Source organism: Equus caballus, chromosome 2 (assembly GCF_041296265.1).
Source record: "Equus caballus isolate H_3958 breed thoroughbred chromosome 2, TB-T2T, whole genome shotgun sequence".
In the NCBI taxonomy this organism is placed as follows: domain Eukaryota; kingdom Metazoa; phylum Chordata; class Mammalia; order Perissodactyla; family Equidae; genus Equus; species Equus caballus.
Genome location: NC_091685.1, coordinates 29731328 through 29755388, shown reverse-complemented (window position 1 = coordinate 29755388; position 24061 = coordinate 29731328). Strand labels below are relative to the sequence as shown.

Below are 24061 nucleotides of genomic sequence, written 5' to 3'. Positions count from 1 at the left end.
GGGGAGTGTGCGCGGCGCGGGCCGTGGGGGAGGGGGCGTGGCTTGGAGTCCCGTGTCCTCTCCCCACCCTCGCTTAGGCCCCGCACTCCCGGCCCAGACGCCAGGCCATTGGCCTGGTGCGGCGCCGCGGCGGACCGGGCCCGAGGGGCGCGCAGGGGGCGTGGCCGGAGGGCGTGGCCGGCGGGAGGCGGGGCGCGGGCGCGGTCCCGGGGACAGCCGGGCTGCGGCGCCGGCGGCGGAGGCGTCCGGGCGGAGAGCGCGCTTGCGGGGCGCAGGCTCGGCTCGGCGCGGCGGCTCAGTCTGCGGCGGCAGCGGCCCGTCTGGAGCGGCCGCGGCGAGGACGCCAGCTGCAGCGGGGGAGGCGCAGCCCGGCTGCACACTCCGCGGAGCCAGCGGGGCCGGGAACAGGTGATCCTCGCGGGAGCCCGGAGCCCTCCGGAGTTGGCGGGGCGGGAGCCCGCGCTCCCGGGCGCAGCTGCAGCCGCCCCGGCGCGGCTGGGGGCGGACGGCGCCCGGCTGCGGACTAGGGCGCGGGCAGCCCCCCGCTCTCGGAGGCGCGGGCAGCCCCAGCCCCTGCACGCTCGGAGTGCCTGCTCTCGTCGCCTCGCCCGCCCCGCGGCCAAGCAAAGTTGTGGACGTGTCCTGACAGCCGAGCCCAGGCGCTGTAGCGACCCGGCCGGGCGGCGCGCTCTCGGAGCGGCGCTGACCCGCCGGCCCCGCCACCTCCTCGCCCCCTGAGCCGGCCGCCTGCTTCTGAGGCTGAAACTTTGGGCCGAGGGGGGCTCGGCGCGGGGCTCAGGCCTGCGGGCGCCCCTCCGCGCCGACAGCCCGGGCGCCGCGGACGGCATGTGACAGTCCCGGCGGCAGCCGCACGCGGGAAGGCGCGGGCCCCGCGGGCTCCGGCCGCGGCGAGGAGCGGCTGCGCGGCGGCCGGGGGAAGGCTGCAGCGCGCGGCCGACCCTTGCGGGCCCGGGCCCCGAGCCGTGCCGCCCAGGCTCGCCCGGGCCCCGCCGAGGCTGCTGCGCCCCCGCCGCAGCGCGGGGGGACCCACTCTGAACTCTCTGAACTTCGGGGGCAGTCCCCGGGGCGGCAAAACTCTCAGGGACCCCCGGCCCGGGTGGCGCCCCTCGACCACCTCCCCTGGCCGAGCCCCCTGCTGCCAAGTGCCTGGACGCCGAGGGCTTCGGGGCCCGGCCGGAGCTGACTGTCCCCAGCCCCGCGCCAGGCCACGATGCTCATGAGGAAAGTGCCCGGCTTCGTCCCGGCCTCCCCGTGGGGGCTGCGGCTGCCGCAGAAGTTCCTCTTCCTTCTCTTCCTCTCGGGCCTCATCACGCTGTGCTTTGGGGCCCTCTTCCTGCTGCCCAAGTCCTCTCGCCTCAAGCGCCTCTTCCTGGCCCCTCGGACCCCGCAGCCCGGCCTGGAGGCAATGGCCGAAGCCGCCAGCCACCCTCTGGCCCACGAGCAGGAGTCGCCTCCCAACCCGGCCCCCGCTGCGCCGGCCCCCGGCAAGGACGACCCCAGCAGCCAAGCCACTACCCGCCGCAGGAAAGGGTGGCTGCGGCGCACCCACCCCACCGGGCCCCGGGAGGAGGCCACGGCGGCCCGGAGCAGCGGCGTCGCGGCCCTCAGACCCCAGGAGGAGAGCATCCCGTTCAGCTTTGACTTCAGTGCGTTCCGGAGCCGGCTCCGCCACCCGGTCCTGGGGACTAGGGGCGACGAGAGTAAGGAGCCCCAGAGCGTAGTTCGAACTCAGCGGGAGAAAGTCAAGGAGGTAAGGACTCTCTTCCCCCCGCCCCAGAAATAAAGATCCCTTGTGCTTCCATCCGTTTCCCCTGGCCCCAGGCGCTCCGCGCCCCTGGTCTGCTCGAGGCCCTCCAGGCACACTGCACCCTCCCTGCTCCTCCCGAACTTCCCACCTTCAGTCCTCTCTGGCACTCTCCCTGGCTGGGTTCAGTTAATCATCCCCACCCCTGACAGATGGAAGCTGACCCATTGGACCAACTGTCCCCCACCCCAAGACTCTGGTCTATCCAGTCCAGTCCCCAGCCCAGGGGGCTCCACGCCCTCTCTTTGTGGAGTTGCCAAGTGAGAGTGGAGTTCAGGTTGGTTAGTGGACACCTTCTCTTCCTGCATGGGGCCAAGGGCCGCATTCTTTCTCACTGTGTCCTTAAGTCCTGACTTCCCCCAAACCCCTGTGGGATCTGCTACCCTGGAAGTCCAGGATTTGGGGAGTATTGGGTGTCCTGCAGGTATTTTGTAATCTAGCCAGCTACCTGCAAACCAGAGGATGTTGTGTGTGCTTGCTAACTGCTTCTAGTGACCTTTTGGAGCAACTGTACATAATTGCATAATGCAGGAAGGAATGATCAATAAGGCGGTGGTAACGGTACAGAAGCTCCGAGGTTATTGGCTTAATGAAGCAGGTCTTGGACTTGTTCCCTGTAGGGATTGTACCAAGGAGGGGTTTAGAAGGATCACTTGGAGTCTTAGTCTTAGTTTAAGAAGCCGAAAGCGAACGCAGCCTCACCATGGCTTGAAGGCTGTTGTCAAGCCTCGGCTGGTGCTAAAGATTCTGCTCCACTCCTGTTAGAGCTGCCTGTGGGAGGCTTGTGCCCAGCAATGCAGAGGGGGCTGTAGTGACACCCCCAGGCCACAAGGGGGCTGTGGGCGCACGGTGGGCCGGGGTCTCCTAGAAGGGAGAGGATGCTCCCCCTCCCGTGGGCCCAGAAGGAGAGAGCTGCTTCTGTCTGGACTTCTTGGTCTGCTGCAAAGGAGTCAGCAGGTGTGCCCTGATTTCCAGGGGGAGCACGCAGCGAGGGTCCGGTCCTGCCCTGTCCAGACCTGCTCAGGGCCACTGGAGAGCTTAGCTGTCCCTCCTTGTCCGGACCGCCCTCCCTCCCAGTGCCCACCTCTTCCCAACTTGTGTCTGCTGTTACTCAGCCCTTCTACGCTAAGCCCTGTTTGGAGTCTATCTTAACTCGCAATCACAGGACATTTGGTGACATCAAGATAGGAAGCCACAAAGATGAGTCCTTATTTTGTGTGTGTGCGTGGGCTCTCAGCTTCCAAAGTCTTGTTGAAATCTCAGAAGTTAATTGAAGGCCAGAACTTGCAGTGGCTGAGGAAGGGTCGTCATTTCTCCCCTTTTGGTTAAGGAACTGTGTTGTTGGCTGCTCACCGGGACCCCCTGCAGCTCCCTTTCTCACAGCCGCCTCTGAACACATTAGCTCTCTCTGCGCTTTCAGTCACCACCAGTGAAATTACGTATAAACTGCATGCGTGCGGTTTCTCGGGGGACGTCCAGAGCTGCCATCCAATTTTCAACAAGATCTCCCAAAAGATGAAGAAGTGACTACTGTCTTCTTCAAAAGAGGCGCTCTCTGCGTTTATATCTGGTTGTGTAACCCATTTCTGAAAGCCTGGGGTCAGGAGCCCTGGTAGGAAGGGTGGGCTGGCCAGTGGGGAACATGGTTCTGCCCCTCTGTACAAAGACAGCCTCCCTTGCTGGCAGCAGCTGCGGGCGGTGACTTGCTGCAGCTGCTGGAGGGTGCTGGGAGGTGTGGAGACTGCTTTGCAGGTGGGTGTAAAATAACAGGATGGGCAGAGGTCCATGTGGGTTGCCAGCTGTCTGGATCTTTCTGTCTGGCGTCTCCGTGCACCCCTGGTAGTAGCTGGAGGCCTGCTTGCATGCGTCTGCGGTTGGTATTCCGTGAGCGCTCTCTTACTGTCTTGAAGACCTTAAGCTCCTCGGAAGGGAGGGGCTGGACTGTGTACCTAGTAGGTTTTGAAGGCTGTTGTCTCTTCAGGCTTCTTGAGTTTGGAACTACCCCCCCCCCCCCCCCCCCCCAACAAACAACCTGAAAAACGTGGGGCAGAGTTTTTGGTTCAGCTGCTAACACAGAGTTACCTTCCTGGTGTCCTGCTTGCTGAGGAACGCGTATGCCTACTGCCGGAGGACGTCTTTATTTCCTTCTCATTTAAATTTCTATCTGTGCCCTGCCCACGGGTAGAGCATTTTAGAAAGTCGCCTGTTTTCATAAAAGGGACTCTTGCTTTCCTCTCTGGCTTGTTTGTTTCCAGACGTGGATTGATTAGACCCCCAGGAGCAGACAGGGAGCTAGCATCAGATAAAAAGGGCTCTGTTCTTATAAGATGAGGTTTTTAAAGTGGAAGTAAACATCAAGAGAGGCTCAGAGAGGGTGACAGATGGGAGTTAATGAAGACTGGCCCCCTGGGCTCTAGATCAACTAAGCATATTTATGATCATTCTGGTTTGAGAGAGAGACATGGGCACGAGGACTGTGCTGATAAGATGGCTGAAGCTGCACGTTCTGGGTGTGCATGCATCAGGAAATGGTCTGTCACTAGAACCAACTATTTCTCCTGACTTTGCAGTTTTTGGAACCTTGGAGGAGGCAGTGTGGTGGAAAGGGGAGACCCAGAGAACATGGGTTCTAGTCTCACCCAACCGTCCACTGTCTGACTCTGGGCGAGCCACTTCCTCCCCTTCCTGGACCTGGTTTTTCCTTCTGTGATGTGGGGTGTGGGAGGGGAGAATTGGCTGGTCACATACACTCTTGCTTCCAGACCTGGCCCCTAAGTGGACTGCCGGTCTGGCCAGGGACTCCATCGCAGTTGGGCTCTTTCCAGCTCTGTTTTCAACATGTTTCAGTTCCATGAAGTCAGGGGCGATGATGTGTTGTTGACGATGGTGGTGTTTTCGCTCTTGTATCCCTTAGCACCTAGTCAAGACTAGGTATTCCTACAGTTGATTAAGTTAATCTTTCCTCTCACCCAAATTGAATTAGAAATGGGACTAGACAGCGACAGGTCCTCAGCTTGGGACCATGAAGAGTGAAAGGGTTGATGAGAATGTAAACAGCTTGCTAGCAGCCTTCCCTTTCAGATCCGACCGTGATATAGGAACTGATCGTTATAATTATTACAGGGGACCTTGGCCATAGGGGGGCCTCTTCCAGATTCAAGTTCAACAGACTTTTCTCACTCAAGATAAGGTTTGGGAGTGAATAGCTTGGACATCCCAATGAAAGGATTCAAATTCTCCTGGGTCCTATTAGTGAAGGTTGGTTGCTGATCTGGGGAACCTCAGTTGTCCCTTCCAGTGAAGGGGGATTTTGTTAAAGAGAATTGGGCAGTCTGGGGCGGTGAGAACATAGCACTGGAGCGGGGCTGCCCCTGGTCTGTATGAAGAACATGGGTTGAATTTCATCCCCATCCCCTCTGCCCATTGCCCTGTGCGCCACTCTAAGTGGCAATCCCGCTAAGAATCCAACCTGGGCTCCAGTCCGAGCCATGCCGTCAATTCTGAACTCAGGGGAGAATTCCCATTTATCACTGGGCCTCAGTGTTCACGGTACAACAAAGAGACTGGCATTTAGGGCACTCTTCTCTCTCCCTCACTCCCACCTGTTTACTGTTCTGTTTATGGGGCTGCCCAAGCACCTAGAATAGGGTCTGACACCCATTTAGAGCTCAGATACTTGAATGAATGGCTCCAGTAAAGATCTGTAGACCAGCAGTTCAGTTGCTGATGGCAGAGGCTTGGTCTTCTTCCTGAGGGTGCCTGGAATTCTAAGGGTCTCAGAGTCGGGGCCACAGCAAGGTTTGGGGGCTCAGCAGCTCTGTGACCCAAGAGGCCTTTTACAAGCTGCAGTGTTTTTCCAAGTGCAAATCTAACTTGAAGGGAGTGGGGAGGGGGCAGCCGTGAGTAAATTCTTTCCTGCTTGGATGGCAGGCACCTGGAGATGCCCGAATCGCCCTGGAATGCCTGCAGCTTGGCAAGGAGTGCCCTGGCTCTTGCCCTCCGTGCCTGCTGCATTAGGCCGCCAGGGTATTGCTGCTTATGATATGTGGCCGTGTCTGAATAAGTCATCTTGGCCAATGATCTTTGCTCCCCATTAGTGGGCTCGTTCGTTAGTCATGTGTGATTTCTCTGTATATCTGATTTATCGCCGCCAGTGCCAGGCACAGGTTGGAAAATTAAAAGGCTTTGTGTTCTTTGTAGCGTGTGAATCTGAGCCTAGGAGATGTTCAAAATAATTAATATTAGGAACAACTCAGATTTAAATAGCTTTCCTTCGAAGAGCTCTGTTTAAAGTTGCAAATCTATTGAAGATCTCTTCCCCACCCCCCCGTCCTTCAGTTTCACTCTGTCCTGCTCTGTGATACATTTAATATAGATAGGAAGGCTGGCCTATAATAACTGGATGGGTCCTTTGGGAGACCCTTATATCCTAAGCCCGGCCACACGCCTCGTCCTTCTTCCTTAGAACTGAGTAGACAAGTAGAGTAAAGCTTAGAGTTTGTCCCTCCAGGTGTACAACTCACCCACAGGCTGGGTGGATCTGTGCTTTCATTGTGAGTTGTACCAGCATTTGGGGGCATTTGGTACAGGCATCCCAGGAGCAATTGCTTCTCAGGCCTCCCATCCTTAGCTCTGTCTTTAGTGTTAGGTCTGGAAACAAACAGTACCATGACTTTGAAAAGTCAGCTGCTTGTTTCACACTGTCGTTAGCAGGGGGGGTAAGAATATAGATTCCCCTGCGGTTTTTAGAGTGACTGATTTACATCCGAGCTCCAAAAATGCCTTTTCTCTAGCTTTCCCCGAAGACTGATCCATTACTCCACCAAAAATAAATATTGTGATATATATCAGGCATACTTTGCTCAAAGGGACTTACATCTTTTCTCTTATCGAAAAAAATAAATCAGGCTCACAGATTGGAAAGCCCTGTGCAGGGAAGCTGGCTGGTAATCCAGGTGGGCAGCAGCCTTCTGGGGACCGCCTCTGGCTTGGGGAAGGCACCTGCCTCTGCATCCCAAGTTGCGTCTGCACTAAAGGAGGTGGTGGGAGTTTTAGGAAATCTCTCCTGCTGTGCTTTCATCGGCCAGGTCAGGAAAGCCTTAGCAAGGGAGTGATGGACAGGATTCCGGAGAGTAGTGGCCTCGGGTGAATTCGTGGGTCTTTATTACATTACTGTAAAAGAGGGGCCATGCACGGAGCAGAGATGAGTTTCATGAACCAAGGATTATTATTCCAGTTCTGTGCACCTGCAGTCCAAAAAGACCAGGCTCATTCAAACAATAAGCCCTGATTCTTGATTTCCCATTACTCCAGGGCCAAGGTCTTAAGTACAAGTGTTTGCATAATTTGGGGAAAAGAAACAACAGACTTTCATAGCCCTGTATTCTCATGGCAGGTGATGGTAGGAAAGAAATTGGAGACTCCTCAAAGAATTCTGAGGACCCAGGGCCTAAGTCCCCCCCCCTCCCCCCCCTTCGGCTCTGGGGGTTAATAGCTGAGGCGCATAGTTTGGGTTCTCTTAAGTGCGGAGTTGTGGCTAAGATGGCTGTAGGTCAGGCCTGCTTTTTGGTGTCTCCACCCCTGAAGAGAACAGAAACCTCAGAGAGCACAGCTCCAAGAGCCTGAGTGTGGTGGCCCAGCTGTAGGTGTTTTCTCTCCTGAGAAGGCTGTTTTCTAAGATTTGGGTTGAGAGCTCCCCAAACTCAGCAGGCAGGTGGTCAGAACAGCTTTTACTCAAAAGGGGAGGTCTGAGTACATCTCTTAACTCTGAATTTTCATCAATTAAAGGCTCAGACCTGGGCAGTTGTCCATCTGTTTTAGTTCAGTAGCACTAGTGGTAACTTCTAGAAGAAATTTGGGTGTATGGGTTAGCATCCTCCTTAATAGATGAGCAACAATTGTGCTTGTATCTGGCATGCTCTGGGAGTCAGCTGCTCCACAGGCCAACCTTCCAGGCAAACAGTTTTCACTAAATAGCAGCCATTGTCAGAGACTGAATAGTAGGAAATAATTCTCCCCTCCTTCAACCTCTGCCGGCACTTGGTGAGCACCATAAAATGCCCTGTGCCAGACAGCGAGGGCCCGGAGGGCCTGCGGAGGTGTGTAGATAAGACTGGTGGCCTCTCAGGACCTGTGCTTTGTATTCTCTTCTTGTTTTTTCACAACAACCCTGAGAGGCAGGTACTATCTATTTATTTAAGTCTAATTTACATATGGCAAAACGCACAAAACAGAAAATCATGTAAACCATACCTGTGAAGACAATGGAACATTTCCATGACCCCAGAAAGTTCCCTCTGCTCCTTTCAGTCAATGCCCCATCGTCCACCCCAACCACTGTTTCTGTTTGTCACCAGGAATTCGTTTTGCCAGTTCTAAAGCTTCAGATAAATGGAGGGGCACGACACACGCCCTTCTGTGCAAGGCATCTTTCACCCAGGAGGATGTTTTTGAAATTCGTCCACATCGTGTGTGTCAGTACTTCATTCCTTTGTTATTGCTGAGATGCATTTCATTGTGTGACTGTGCCACAGTTTGTTTATCCGTTCACCTGTTGTCGAACCTTTTGGTTGTTTCCCGTGTTTGGGTATTATGAATAAAGCTGCTATGAATGTTTTACTTACAGGTCTTTGTGTGGGCATGTTTTCAGTTCATTTGTGTAAATATCTAGGAGTATAATTGCTGGCTCACAGAGTAGATATGTGTTTAACTTTATAAGAAACTGGAAGCACTTTACCCAAGTAGATAAGACCATTTTATACTCCCACCAGCAATGTGTGAGAGTTCTGTATCTTTGCTAGCACTTGTTATTGTCCACCTTTTGAAGTTTAGCCATCCTATGTGATGTGTAGTGATATTTCATTGTGGTTTTAATTTTTGTTTCTCTAACTATTGATATCGAACATCTTTTCATGTGTTTATTTGCCATTTCTATATCTTTCTTTTAACTGTCCAAAACTTTTTTTAATTTAAAAAATTGGCTTTTTTATCATCTTACTGAATTCTAGAAATTCTTTATATGTTCTAGATAAAAGTCCTCTGTCATATATATGTATATATAAAATAAGTATTTGCTCTCAGTCTATGGTTTGTCTTTTCATTTTCTTTTTCTTTTTTTTTTTGAGGAAGAGTAGCCCTGAGCTAACATCTGCTACCAATCCTCCCTTTTTTTTTTTTTTTTTTTTGCTGAGGAAGATTGACCCTGACCTAACATCTGTGTCCATCTTCCTCTACTTTATATGTGGGACGCCAGCCACAGCCTACCTTGACAGGCGATGCATAGATCTGCACCTGGGATCTGAACTGGTGAACCCCAGGCTGTGAAAGCGGAACGTGCAAACTTAACTGCTGTGCCACCCATCCGGCCCCCTGTCTTTTCATTTGCTGAATGGTGTTGTTCAAAGAGCAGAAGTTTTAAATTTTGATGAAGTCCAGTGTATCAATATTTTCTTTTATGATTAGTGCCTTCTGTGTCTATTTTTAAAAAAATCTTTTCCTACCCCAAGGTCATGAAGATAGTCTCCTTTTCATTCTAGAAACTTTATTGTTTTAGTTTTTCCATTTAGGTCTCTCATCTACTTCAAATTAATTCTTGTATATGGTATGAGGTAGGGGTTGAGGTTCCTTATTTCCCATTTAGATGTCCACTTGTTTAGCACTATTGGTTGAAAACAAAATTTGATCAAAATTTCCTTTCCCTATTGAATTGCTTTGATGTCATGTTAGATTAATTGACCATATATATGTGGCTCTGTTTCTGGACTCTTCTGTGTTATTGATTTCTCTTTATGTCAGTTCACACTGTCTTGATGCTGCAGCTGTACAATAACTCTTCCGTCTCTGGACTTCTCTTTCAGTGTCGCTTTGGCTGTTAGAGGCCCTTTGCATTTCTGCATATGTCTGAGAACAAGCTTGTCAGTTTCTAAGAAAAATCCTGCTGGGGTTTTGATTTGGTCTGAGTCGAATCTATAAATCATAAATCAACTGGGGAGAATTGATATCTTAACGATATTGGGTCTATGATCCGTGAATGTGGCATCTCTTTCCATTTATTTAGATTTTCTTTAATCTCCTGAACATGTTTTATAGTTTTCAATGTGGAGGGCTTAAAAATCCTTTATTATCTGTATCTCTAAGTACTTTATATTTTTTATGCTGTTGTAAACGGTATTCTTTAAATGTTTATTTTCCAGGCATTTGTTGCAAGTATGTAGAAATACGAGATTTTTTATGTACTGATTTTGTATACTGTGACTTTATTGTCTTTTGGTAGATTCCTTAGGCTCTGTTATGTATACAGTTGTGTCGTCTATGAGTCTTAGGCTCTGTTATGTATACAGTTGTGTCGTCTGTGAGTCAAGGCAGTTTTCCTTCTTCCTTTCCAGCGTTTGTTCCTTTTCCTGCTACATTGCAGTGGCTGAGACTTCAGCTCAATTTTAAATAGAAGTGGTCAGAACTGACATCTTTGCCTTGTTCTTGATCTCAAGGGAAAAGCATTCAGTCTGTCACCATTAGGTATAGGTTTTGGTAGATGCCTTTTATCAGGTTGAGGAAGTTTCCTTCTATTCCTAGTTTGTGGAGAGTTTTTATCAGGAATGGGATTGAATTTTGTCCAATACTTTTTCTGCATCTATGGAGATGATCATATGGTTTTCCTCTTTAATTCTGTTAATATGGTGAATCATATTGATTTTAAAAGAATGTTAAACTAGCATTTGATTTTCTAATATTTTGTTAGGAATTTTTGCATCTATGCTTATGAGGGACATTGGTCTATAGTTTTCTTATAAAGCCTTTGTTTGGTTTTTGATACAGCATTATGTTGGCCTCATAAAATGAACTTAAAACTATTCTATTCTCTCTATTTTCTGAAAAAATTTGTAGAACACTTATCTTAAATGCTTGATAGAAATCACCGCTAAAGCTATCTAGGTCTAGAGAATTTTTTTGGTGTGTGATGTTTTAAATTATTAATTCAATTACTTTAACAGATGTAGGGCTATTCAGAATTTCTATTTCTTGTGTCAGTTTTGTCGATTTCACTTCCAAGTAATTTGTCTATTTCATTCGAGGTGTAGAATTTATTGGAATAAAATCGTTCCTAAGATTCTCATTTTCTTTTTAATGTTTGTAGGATCTGAGTGGCGTTCCCTCTTTTATTCCTGATATTGGTAATTGGTTTCTCTGTTTAAGTCTTAAATAGTTTACTTAGTAGTTTATCAATTTTACTGATCTTTTCTAAGAACCAACTTTTGATCTTTTGTTTAATATCTATTTAAAAATTTTATTGACTTTCACTCTTTGTTCCCTTCCTTCTGCTTATTTTGGGTTTAATTCACTTCCTCTTTCTAACTTCTTTATCTAGCCTGACAATCTGCCTGTGTCTACTTACCCTCTCTAATCTTCATTCTGCATGTGTTGTAAACTTCACAGTACATTGGTATTATTTTTTATTTAAATAGCCAGTTTTCTTAAAGAAATTAATAAACTAGAGTCTTTTAATTCACCCATGTACTTACCACTTAGAGTGTTCTTCGTGCCTTCTTGTATGTCTGATCTTCTGTCTGGTGTCATTTTTCCCTTCGGCCTGAAAAACTCCTCTTTACATTTCTTGTCGTGTAAGGCTGCTGGTCACAAATTCTTGTAGCTTTTCTTTATCTGAAAATGTCTCTCTTTTGCCTTCATTTTAAAAGGATATTTTTGCTGGAAATAGAATTTTAAGTTGACTTTTTCTTTCTTTCTGTACATGAGAGACTCATTGTCCTGTAGTTTGCATTGTTTCTGATGAGAGGTCAAATATATTCCCTTGCATATAACGTCTTTCCCTCCCTTTGGATGCTATTAAGATTTTCTCTTTATCTTCAGTTTTCAGCAATTTGCCTATGCTAGGCCTAGGTGTGGATGTCATTGTTTATCCTTCTTGAGGTTTGTTGAGTTCTTGCTTCTGTGGGTTGATTATTTTTTCATCAAGCTTGGAAAAACTTTGGCCCATATTTCTTCAATATTTTTTCTGTCCCAATCTATCTCCTTTTCTTTTAGAATTCTGGTTACATATGGACTCAATTGCTTGATATTTTCCCAGAGGTCACTGAGACTCTGTTCATTTTCTTTTCACTCTTTCTTTCTCTGCTTTGGTGTGGATAATTTATATTAACCTATCTTCAAATTCACTGAACTTTTCTTCTGTAGTGTCCAATCTGTTGTTAAGCCCACCCAGTGAATTTTTTTATTCCAGGTGTTTTTTTACTTCTAGAATTTCCACTCGGACCTTTGTCATTGTTTTTGTTTCTCCAACATTCCCATCTGTTCACTCATTGTTTCCATATTTTCCTTTAAATCTGAAGGCATATTTATAATAGCTTTTCATAGTCTTTGCTTGCTGTTTCCAACCTCTCTGTCATCACTGGGTCTGTCCCTATTGACTGTTTTATCTCCTGGTTGTGGGTCACATTTTCCTACATCTTCATGTGTCTACTCATTTTTTAAATTCTATGCCAAATATTGTGAATGTTACTTTTCTGAAATTCTAGACTCATCTGCTTTTAAGCAGCTTTTCTCCAATATTTCTGTTAGACTGTCAGCTGTCTCTTCTCATAGCTGTCAGGATACCTGCCTCCGGCTGCTTTATCTTCTCCTCTTCCTAGTTTGCTATTTTCTAACCTGCAGTCGGCTAGGAAACCAGTCAGTCTAACTTGTTAGCACTAAATGTAAAGTACAAATGAGCAGACTTTGAGTAGATCTCCAAAGACCCCTGATTCAAGTGTACAAACTTTAATGTGCGTATTTTAGATTAGTTTAGATGTTTAAAGATTCTTAGTTATTTTTGGTAATTGGTATTGGGTACATGAAATATAATTTTGTGTTGAAACTGTATCCTGAATAGAGACTACAGTTCTCAAAAGGGCTTCTAATTTCTGGTTGATGTCATCTTAAATTATTGGTGCATTTTTTCCTCATCTGCTTTTAGGTGTTAAGAGTAAATATTTGTTCGTATCTGTGATGTTCCAGCAGCTGCTATTAGTGTGACTTTCTTCTTAAAATTTTTTAACCTGTCAAATATTTTCTCTGGCCTCCTTGCCTTAAGTCTAATGACTACTTTTTAAAACTTGGTTTATAAATCCCCACAATGAAAACAAAAAGACTGTGTAGGCCAAATTGCTGAATTACTGATCAGAAGGCAGCTAAATATACATGGCTGAAGGATTTCCAAGCTGTGTTCTGTAAAATCTGGTCTCTTATCTCCCTTCATTTGAGAAAGTTCAGTATGAAGGAAATGTATCTTATTGCAAAGGCTACCTTTAATTTAATTCATCTCATTTAGGGTATTCAAGGGTGTTGAATAAAAGTTCTAAATCTCTTAAATCCTTCTCCCCCATTTTCACTTCTGGAATGAAATTTTCGGAGGTTAAACCTAAACCTTGCCAGGTAAATGCTGGTCTCCTGGGAAGACATTTTGGCACCTTTTTTGTTTTTCTGTACCTGTGTTCTTGACCTAAAGCAGCAAATCTTCCTCCTTTCCAGCTCTCCCAGAAGCCATTCTCCATGTCTGTCACATACCCTACAGAGCCCTGGAATGGTCCTGTTTTTTAATTATAAGAATCAATGGGAAAAGACGACTTTAGTTTCTTGCTTTCAGAACTGGACCTTTTAGAGAACACCTATCAAATATAATCAATTTTGCTGCTTTGGAGTGTAAGGAAACCCTTTATAGAGAAAGTTCATGTTTTGACAGAAAAATAGCAGCTCAGTCTAGAGACATCTCTACCGGTTTATGTGTAGGCCTCTTGGGTGTGTAATTATGTAAGGGGCAGAGACTTCACGCTGATGTACTCTCAGAGGTGGTGGGGTAGCACAGCCTCCCTTGTAATCATGCTCAGAGGTCTACCTCTGGTTATTGATCCTTGAGTAGCTAAGATTGGTACCAGAGTGGCGTCCATCCAGATGGGGCCGAGGGAGGCAAACAGCATTAGATGCTCCCTGAGATTAGGCACTGGATTAGATTAAAGCATAATGAGACTCTGTGCTCTGAGTAAAGTGCTCTTAAACTTGGCACCAGTGGAAGCAAAATTCCAGTTTGTCAGCCGTAGAATTTGAAGTCTTCTTGCATGTGAGGAAAGGAGTTTCTGACTCTCTGGCCTCTGTACCAACCATTGTTTAAATCCTCCGGGGAGAATCCCCAGGGGGTCTGCTTTGGAGGGAGTCAGGGCTGGGCTGGGCTGAGGCCAACCCCTTGTGGCTAGATCAGACCAAAAATTCCTTGTGTGTGTGGTATTCCTAATAGAGCCCTGGCAACCCGTTAGGAGTTTAGCTGATGCCCACCACAGCCTTGTGGCAGACAGGGCATGGACTATAATCCCATTTTGTAGCGGAGAGAGTGAAGACCTTGAAAAGGCAGTGACCAACTCCTGGCCCCACCAGTTTCCATTGTGACGCACTGACTCAAACCTCCCCTCCTGACTCTTAGGTTGACTTTCTTTCTATTACATCATCTGAAGGCTCACCGGTGTTAATTTAGAGGAAGAGTTTTTGCTTTGGGATGGAATAAAGCAGAAATTGTCATAATCTTGGTAGGTATTCAAAAGAACTGGTCCTGTGAATCTTTAGAACAGGGATGCTAACCTTTATTGCCATCTGGAACCCCCCCACCCCGGGGGATCTTAGTCAATGCTGACGCCCAGGTTCCTCCCAGAGAGATTCTGATTGAATTGGTTTGGGGTGCGGCCTGAGTACTGGGATTTTCAGACACCTCCCAGGTGCTTCTGTTGTGCAGCCGTACCTTAGAACTCACCTGTGGGTGTTTCATCTCCACCTCTGCTGGTCACCTTTCTGGCTAGATTTCTCTTTTATCTACTTATGGAAGAGGTTGGAAATTTTCTGTATTTATTAAGACCTAGACCAGAATCAGATAAGGAAAAAATGAGCTGGGGAAAAGACTCAATTAAACTTGAGTTTTCCAGAAGTAAGAGCAGATCCTGTTCACGTGCTCAAGAGAAGCCATGAATTTATGAAAACTTTTAGAAAAAATATTGAAAACACCCACTGTCTGTTGAGCCTCAGTTATGCACTGAAGGGACAGCAAAGAGGAATTGTTGGCTTTAAGGCATTTTAAAGTGTAATATTGTCATGTGTCTGAATCACTTCCCACTCCATACAGATGCACGGAAGGAGGGAAACATTATTTAGCTGCATAAATATTTGTCCCACCTAAATCTTTGTTTGGGAAGCAGGCAGGGCATAAACATCTGAAATGAAAATATTTGCCCAGGAGTAGATTTCCCGGAAGGCCATCACCCTCCCTCCTGTGGCTGCCTCTCCCGCTTTCCAGTGAACAGAGCGGCTGTTCACCTTGCTGCTTGGGCCTTAAAATCGAGTAACAGATGCTCAGGAAAAAGCATGGAAGAAGTGAAAGAGCCAAACCCAGTCCCAGGTGTTCAGAGTCATGATGGCAGTGTCTGCAATTTCCTATCATCTCTGCCTGGCCAGGTGCTAGATGGGACTTAACCTGAGAGTTGCTGCCCTGGGTTGATCGGATCAAATCTATCTAGGCCACCTCTGGCAGAGGCTGTAGGAGGTGAGAATACACTATAGATGAGTGTGAGTGTCCCCCCCACGGCCTAGTGACGGTCCCCTCAAGAACCGTTTTCATGCAAGAAACCTTTGAATTCTCAACCTGAATTCTCAAGCCAAGTTGCGGTCTTTGTTCAATCTGTCCCAACTATTTCTAGCAAATTCTTTGGCTGATGTGGTGTAAAGAACAAATCCTATTTATCCCAAACTTATTTCATTCCAGCTCAAGGGGTGGACGTTGAGTGTACAAGCATTAATGGAGAGTCAGACTTCAGAGGAGAAATTTCCTTCTGTTGTTAAATCTTATATTAAACTGTGCTTACTCAGAGGCCTCTGGCTGCTGGAAGCAGTGATGAGGATGGAGCTTGGCAGATGGCTGTAGCTGTGGCTTCCTGGAGGCCTGTGTGGAGAGACGATTGTTTGTGCATTGGTTTTCATTTATGTATTGGTCTTATTTTCATCTTCCTGAGGTACCCAGATGCTATGGTGATAGATTGGTTAGAAACGACTCATTTGTCAGGGTTCCATGGGGGATGTAGGTTTCCTTCCCGTGTGCAGTGGAGTTGAAAATGTTTAATTAGATGCTGAGGCGTTTCTGCATGGGTCCATCTCTGCCGCTTCTCCCAGGTGGATGCCATTCCATAGGTTGGAGAGGGACCAGTGCTTTTCTGGGCCCAACCTCCTCTCCCCTCATTTTGTCTTGACTCAGTCTTCAGACCTACCTCCTTTGAGCTGCTGGTTTTTTTCCCTATCACTCTTGTTCTAGAAACTGCCAGAATTTGCAGAGCTGATTCGTGTTGGAAATCTAGTTGTCAAGCAGGTCCAAACCAGACTTTATGAAATCAGGTAGTTGAACTGATACGCGGTGAGAGGAATGTTAACTACCTGCTGCTCATCTGTTTTGTTCAGTTCCACTTCTTGAGAGAACTTGCCTCATTCGTACTGCATGCCAGGCAGTGCCCTGGATGCTGAGGATGCAAAGATGAGGCTTCTGCCCTCAAGGAGGAGAACGTCTAGCTAGGGTGCGGAAGACGTGTCCACAGTTGTAACACATGGAGGTGCCCCAATAAAGGGCTGAACACAGGGCTGGGGACTCACCTCAACTTGACGTGAGCTTGGGGAGAAGGATGACGTTTCAGGCAAATGTGCAGAATACCAGGGGCAGTGGGCATGTGAAACAGCAAGGAGCCCCATGTGCTGGATCTGGGGACGTGTCATAAGTGTGGATGTGGGAGGTGGGTTGAGAATGGTCAAGATTTCTACCTGGGGACATCAGGAAGTAGGGACAGTGAGAAATCCTGGGAGAGGGGGAGGCGAGTTGAATTCTAGACATGATAGAAATTATGATTGTGAAATCTAGGTGGTTGCAAATATGGGTTTGGTCCTGGTTGGGGTGATGGCACAGGAGATTAAGATTTAGAAGTCCTGTGGGGTGCCAGGAATTGAAAGGCTTGAGTGCAAAGTCATTCGAGAAGAACCTGGACTGAAAGGCACAGGGGTGAGAGCCTTCGGGAGCACCAGTGTTTTAAAGAAGAAACAGAGATCTGAGGGGAAGGTAGAGTCAGGTAGCAGAGGGACCAAGAGAGCCATGTCCAGCCTCCTTTCTCCTTTCACCAGCTGATTCTGCCACGCTCAGTCGTGCACCAAGCCCTGTGAGCAGCTCTCAGCCTCTCAGGCTTGCAGCCCATGGCCTCTCCTGAGGGGCCTGCCCTTAGTCTCCTGCCTGCCTCACCTTCTCCCCACATCAGAGGGCTGTCTTCACTGGCCACAGACTCCTTGGCTTTCCTTTCTTGCTGGCATTAAGGATTAGAGAATCTGTTTCTCTTCTTCATTCTCTGATGGTTTTTCAGGACTCGCTGTCGGACCTCTGCTAAGGAGAGCTGGGTGCTCCGAGCTGTCTGCTTTTTAGCTTGGACCCAGAGCCCAAGAGCCAACGTGAGGACGGTACAGACCCTTCTCCTGGCCTGAGGCAGAGTGAGTCCAGCCTTGTAGCTTCCTCCTTGTCCCAGCAGAATGTACGAAGCTGTTCCTTCACCTCTTTTCTGGTGGGAGAAGGCATGGTTCAATCTTCATTGCTGTCTAGGAAAGAAAGAAATTGTGGAGTGGTGAAGACACGTTTTGTCTTTCCCAGTGACCACAAGCAGGCAGTGGCCAAATAGATACCACTGTGTCCTTCTCAGCTTGTGGCCAGAGCCTCCATTCCAGTGGGAGGGTTCTCTTCAAACCGCGCCACTGACCGTGGAAGGGAGGGTCGTTTGGCAAAGTCCCTGCCGAAACTGCCATCTAAGGGACATCTAAGTGGCATTCTCACCCTGGCCACCCTTCCAGATTTTCTCCTGGTGTCCAAGCCTCAGAAGCCGCCCTGCTTCCTGGCCCCAGCCTGGGATCGAAAAGAGGCTCCTCAGCTGGGCTCTGTGTCCAGAAGAAAGCCTGAAGGCTCTGGTGCCACGGCAGTCCCTGTCTTAAGGCAGCCAGGCCATCTTGGCTTTCTCCGTCTTGCCCGAATCATTCTGACATTTCCTAAAGTGGTTTGAGCATCCTGAAGCCTGAATATTTAGGGCTGTTCATCCCCCTGCGGTAACAGGTGAGACACGGCCAGTGCTAGTCAGTTCCGGTTTGTCATCGCAGAACTGAGAAGCACGTGGTGTCTTTCTCCTCTCTGCTCCCTGTGTTTTCAGCAACAGCCTGTGTTGGGTTGCTTGGTCTCCTCAGAGAGGTGTCGAAAGCTAAATTGAGTTCCTGGTCCTTCGTCCATGCCCGTCCTCACAGCATTTATTTATGTTGGCAGAGGACCTTGTAGCAGTTCCACCAGCTCAGTTGAAAACTGTCCCGCATCCTGACTCATACACACTTGTAGGCCTGCCCCTCAGCTGGGCCTGGACCTTCTACCTCCAGCCAGCACCCCCGTCCTGTGCTGGAGCTCCAGAGGCTCCAGTCTTGCATCACAGAAGCTGTGAGGCGGCACAGGAAACTGCGTAGACTGCTATGTGAGGTGGTGACTTGTTTTTTAAATTGTGGGTGAGATACACATAACATTACATTTATCATTTTAACCATTTTAAAGTGTGCAATTCAGTGGCTTTAAGTGCATTCACACTGTTATGTGAGCATCACCACTGTCTAGTTCCAGAACATTTTCACTGCTCCGAACGGAAACCCTGCACTCACTGAGCAGCCGCTCCCTGTTTCCTCCTCCACCTCAGCCCCTGGCAACCACGAACCTGCTTTCTGTCTCTATGGATTTTTCTATTCTGGATATTTTACATAAGTGGAATTATACAATCTGTGGCCTTATGCCGTTTTCAGGGTTCATCCATATTGCAACGTGTGTCAGTTTCATTTCTTTTTGTCTGAATAATGCTCCATTGTATGAATAGGCCACATTTTGCTTTATCCGTTCACCTGTTGATGGATGTTTGGGACTTTTCTGCCTTTTGGCTATTATGAATAATGCTGCTGTGAACCTCCGTGTACGTGTTTTTGGGTGGACGTATGTTTTCAGAGCTTTTGGGTACCTACCTAGGAGTAGAATTGCCGGGTCACATGTAATTCTATGTTTAACTTACTGAGGAGCTGCCAGACTTCCACAGCGGCTGCACCCTCTCGCGTTCTCATCAGCTGTATGAGCGGAGGTGGTGACTTTTGGAGCCGCGTGTGCCAGCCCCTCTATCTGGGGTGAGCCTCGGTGTAGGGTGGCTGGCCCAGTGGCATCAGGAGTGAGCAGGGAGGGGACGCAGGGCCTGGGGAACTTGGATGGAGTTCACAAGCACAGCTGGACAGTGCAGGGCCTACCCTCGGGGGTGGTTGAGCTTCCCCACTTTGGTGGGAGTTGTGATGGGAAGCGTAAGGGGCAGTGACTTGAGCAGTCGGAGGGCCACATGGTGAGCCTGGGAGGGCTGCCCCAAGTGGTGTCTGTGGGTGCCAGGTGTTAGACTCTGAGCCTGGGATGGTGGCAGAGTGTGGCCTCCTCCTGGGAAGACTGGTTACAGGTGGAACAAGGGGGCAGGTCCAAGCCCAGCGCACAGGCTAGGCTGATGGGGGTGGGGGTGGGGGACAGGAAGGGAGCGCTGTAATGGGAGGCCGGGGGTACCTCTCTGGGCTCCAGTGTGGAGGTGCCGTGTCTTACCCCAAAGCAGTGCCCCTCTCCTGAAGCCAAGGCACCTGATTGCCCCCTCCCTGGGGTTAGGTCCTGACCGAAACATGTGAGGTGAAATCACCTGTGGTCAAAACTCTCCTTGGAAATCTCTCATTGCTGGGACCCAGGCCCTTGGAAGCTCGAAAGCCAAAATTTAGTTTCGTTTGTTTTCTATTCAGTGGTGGCTTCTCTCTCCTTGGGGCAGTGGAGGCCAAGGTCTAGTTCCAGTGGGGAGAGAGTAATAGGAAGAGTGAAGAGAGTGGGTGGCAGATAGGTAGAATCGAATGTGTGTGAGTTAAATGTATATATGCTATGACCGCCCCCCCACCCCCACCCCGCCGGCCTTCCGGCTGCTGTACTGTCTGGCTTAGGACCCAGGGTAGGTGTAGGGCTGAGGAGGACCAGAAAGGCCACCGTCGGAGCCTCTGGGGCAGATGCTGCAGGGCTGTCCTTCATCCCTTGCTGTACGAGTGCTTGGAGAGACCTGGAGTCAGACAACCATAACCCACAGCAGCCCCAACCCGGCGCAGGCATTGCTGGGGTGGCCCCTTCGTGGTACCCGAGCTGTGAGAGCTTAGCCTGCATCTGGCGGAGGCCTCCTTTGGGGTGCGTGGGCCCAGTCAGTGCCGCCTTGTAAACGGGGTTGTTATAGTTTAGTAGTGATGCTTCCACATTCGCTGCCTCCTTGAAGCATCTGCTAATCGGGGAGCATGTTCCCAGTTTACGGATTGAGGCTTAGAGAAAAAGTAGCTGTCAAAGTTCCCTGAGTAGGAAGAGACAGAACTAGGACGCACACCAGGGACTTGTGGCTCTAGACTCAGCGTTCTTTTTATTGCGTTCCACTTCTTGGGGAAGCTATCTGATACAGGCGCTCATCTTTTCCTACACTCTCTCTGTTAGAACAGGTGAGGGCCTTGGGGTCATGGGGTGCTAAGAACCTGAGGAAAGGTCCGGGTCATGTCTGATTCTCATGCATGTAACTTTCTCTCTCCCCGGGTCTGGTCAGGTGTCAGATGGATCTGTTTTCCCTCGCTCTGCCAAGGCCGTCTTGGCCCCCGGCTTTGCCCCCGTCTGTCTGTGCCCCTTTCTGGGCAGCAGCCTCCTTCCTCTGAAGTCAGCTGAGATTTTTGGGTCGAGCGTCGATTCTGCGGAGGCAGAGTTAGCCTCTCCTGCTGCAGTCCCGGCTTTCAGCAAACGGGAAACTCTACTTGAGGGGAACGTTCAATTATGAAAATCTATTTCTCTCGCCACATTCAAAAAGTCTCCTAATGTGCCTTTGTGCACACACAAATTTAGTGACACATCGCTAAGCGTGTATGTGGTTGCCATGGAAATGTCTCTCTTCTAGCATGGCATTCCAAGAGCAAAGAGAAGGGAAGTTTTCTTTGTAAAGAGAAGCAGAGCAGAACTTGGCTAATTGTCATCGTGCTAATCCCCAAACTGTCATTCTTCCCTGACTACCTGTCTCCTGCTTCCTGTCAATGGTGGAAGCTGAATGAGCCCGCTGCGTTTCCTGAGGAATTTCACAAGCATTGTTCTTAGCATGTATGCCAGGCACGTACCAGGAAGGACCACGGGACTCTTGGTGTAAGTTTTACCCAGCTTAGAAGGGGCACCTTCCTGCGCTGTCCAGCACTTGCCCCTCGTAAGCACTCGAGTCTCAGCAGATCTCTTGGCCGTAGATTCTTTGCAGAACACGCACGTCTTCTGAAGCAGCTCTGCTTCCTGTTTCCCACCAGAGACTCGGAGCTTGGGTTTTTGTCTTTGTGACAAATGCATGATATGAGCGTGCTGATAGTCAGGCGCTCTTTGAATGTCAGAAATCCCCAATATTTTCCTCGTGGTGGTGTGAATCCAAAGAGCCTGGGGAAAGATGGAGCAGGACCTCAGAGACCTGACCCTGGCTGCTTGCCTTCTGGTCTCTCTGGCCCGCCCTCGCCCCATTTTCACCTCTGTCCTCTTGACTTCCTTGAGTGAGCTTTTCTATGGGCAAGGAAGTCCTTGTGTTTCTGGACTTGACTGGCGACTTCTGAGGGGATCTTTGGTCCATATTGGCTGATCTTTTGACTGGGTCGTTGGGCTGAGCTCGCTTTCGCGGCCTCAGGGCTGGGTGGCTGCTCTCAGTGATTCTGATGTTCAAGCCAATGAGTCTTTTTGCTAACATCGTTCACCAGTGGTGAGCTCTGAGGTGGGAACCTCAACATCTTGCCCTGAAAACCTGCCCTGGGAACCTCAGTGCCATCTCCATTCTCAGCGGCTCTGCATCTCTCTGTGAGACTGCTGTCATCCCACAGTCAAGAGATGGTTTCAGGGCTTCAGAGGCCAGTCTGCCCATGCGTGTGTTTCTGTTCCGGGTATCCAGTACACACGTGGCTTCTAGGCTGGTGGGTCCCAGAATGCTGGACTCCCAAGAGGTCTCCAACGGGACCTCTTGGTTCCTGGGGTTCTGAGAGCCTGCCTGCTACTCTTCTGTAGTGGCCCTGCATCTGATGGAAACATCTGGTTCCTGTCCAGTGTCATGGGGTGAACTCCAGAGGTTGAGAGTATTTCAGCCCTGTTGCTTTTAATGCAGATGCTCCATCTTGTCCATGGCTGTATTAGCTCCCAAGAAGACCTTTGACCACTGGCTGTGGGTGGGACAGAACCAGCTTCTGACTCTCAAAGCAGAGGCTTAAATGCTGGCAGCCCCTATGTACACAAACCTGCATCCCCGACGGGGTCCTGTGGGTCTCCGCTTCCCATGGGCCTGAGGCAGGTCTCTTCTGCCCTGAGACAGATTGTCCCTCTTGCGTTTATAAATCGGATCCTCAGGGCAGTTTCTTCCCCAACATTTGTGTCTCCTGTGCTCAAGGAAGGATGAGGAGCGTCTGGCTTACTGCTGGGCTGTGACCTTGTTGAATGTAAGTTTGACCAGGAGTTGAGGGGATCCAGTCAGCAACTGTGTAGGAGTTGGGAGCCTTTCGTTACCAAATCAGTGCCAGTGCTCACCAAGCTGAGGCCTCTAGGAAACCCATCGGTCTCTGTAGCAACCATCGCTCCAGGCTGCTTCCATGTCGCCGTTGCTTCTGAGGTTGTTCTCAGCTTATCTTAGGGCCCATGTTGAGAGCTCATGACTTCCCCCCAGAGAGACCAGATCAGACATCGCCTGCTTGACTCTCTGGCTTCACCAAATCTCCCCTCTGGCAGGGAACAGGGGCTTTTAACAATAGAAAACTCTATTTGGGACAATATAGAGCTGACCTCTGACATATCGTGTTCTGAATTCTCTTTCTGCCATTTTAGATTCTGATAAGTCTACCATACTTGGAAGTATAAGTGGCTGTTAGGAAAGCCGGCTGGCCCTTTTTGCTCTTGGCTTGTGCAAGTAAATATCAATTTAGTCCTTACAGAAAGAAAAATAAAGGCGACTTGGTTGTCTCCCTAATCCACAAACCCTGTAATTCTCACCTGGAGAATCTGAGTCTCCTTTTTCCCGTCAGTTTTAATGGTAAAGGCTAAAGGAAGGCTTTATTGCTCTGATCTGAGCTTATTTTTGAAGTTACTTTTTTTAACTTGTTCGTTTAGTAAATAAGAACCCCTTAAAGGAGAACTGGGGCGGCTTGGCTTAGGAGAAAGGGAGTAAATGACCTCAGCAAGGGCCAGGGAGGCAGGCTTGGTTCTGGAGACATTCCCGCCTGCTGGATGCTCAGAATGGAGTCCACCAACTAATGAGCAAACATTCTAGAAATCAGTGGATGCCAAGAACCAGGAGACCAGCCACTGCTGAGTTCCAGGGTGCCAGCTGGAAATCCTCTCCTGTCCTTTCTTCTCTCCCAGAGGGTGCAGACTAGCCCTTGCCGGAGACTTCTAATGGACAGTGGACCAGCTGGCCAGAAGGACACGCTGCCCAGTTTGAGAGGCGAGAGGGGTGTTGGTTCTTCCAGGCCTGGGCCCTGAGCTTGCCTGACTCTGCAGCTGTGCTTTAAGCCTCTCTCCGAGCTCATGGCCTTGTTCCTGGGGCCAGGAGGCTGCCTGTTGCCCTGCAAGTGGCTTGACAGGTTCCTGTGCCCATTCTGCCCTCTGCCATCTGTGAGCCTCCCAGGAAGTGGAAAGGGGGGCTCACAGCCAGCCCTGTGGACAGGGCTCCTCATGGCAGGGCCTGACCCTTCCACACCTGCGGGGCCGTGACCCAAGGTGGGACGCCGTTTCTTCAGTAGGATGCTCTCTGCAGGGGGAGCCTGATGCCTGTTCCTCTGGCTCGTGTCACTGAGCAGGCTGCACGGAATTAACGTGCTCATCCTTTAACTGCAAACTGATCCTTTCGGCTTGTTGGAGGGCATTCTAATCCCAGCCCTGGCTGGGGCCTGAGGTCCACTGTAAGAATGAAAGAAAGATGTTCCCCATGGGGAAAATCTGTGCTTTGGGGTTTGTATCTGGCTTATTTCAGGTGTTTCCTCAGACTCCTGGGTTGTGGGGTTTAGAAAAGCGAAAATGTCAATAGTGCCAAAGCGATGAAGTCCTGTTCTGTCGGAGGCGTGTTAGCAGCATGGTCCCAC

At 49.3% G+C, this 24061-nt stretch overlaps 1 protein-coding gene across 1 annotated transcript in view; it reads left to right on the top strand.

Moving 5' to 3' along the window:
* The first annotated feature begins 208 nt into the window (after positions 1-208).
* Positions 209-24061, top strand: part of MAN1C1 (mannosidase alpha class 1C member 1) — a 135121-nt gene continuing 111268 nt past the window's right edge. Inside the window, exon 1 of the mRNA XM_005607334.4 lies at positions 209-1771. Coding sequence (XP_005607391.3) covers positions 1232-1771 — 540 coding nt within the window. The 5' untranslated portion in view covers positions 209-1231. The remainder of the gene's footprint in view (positions 1772-24061) is intronic.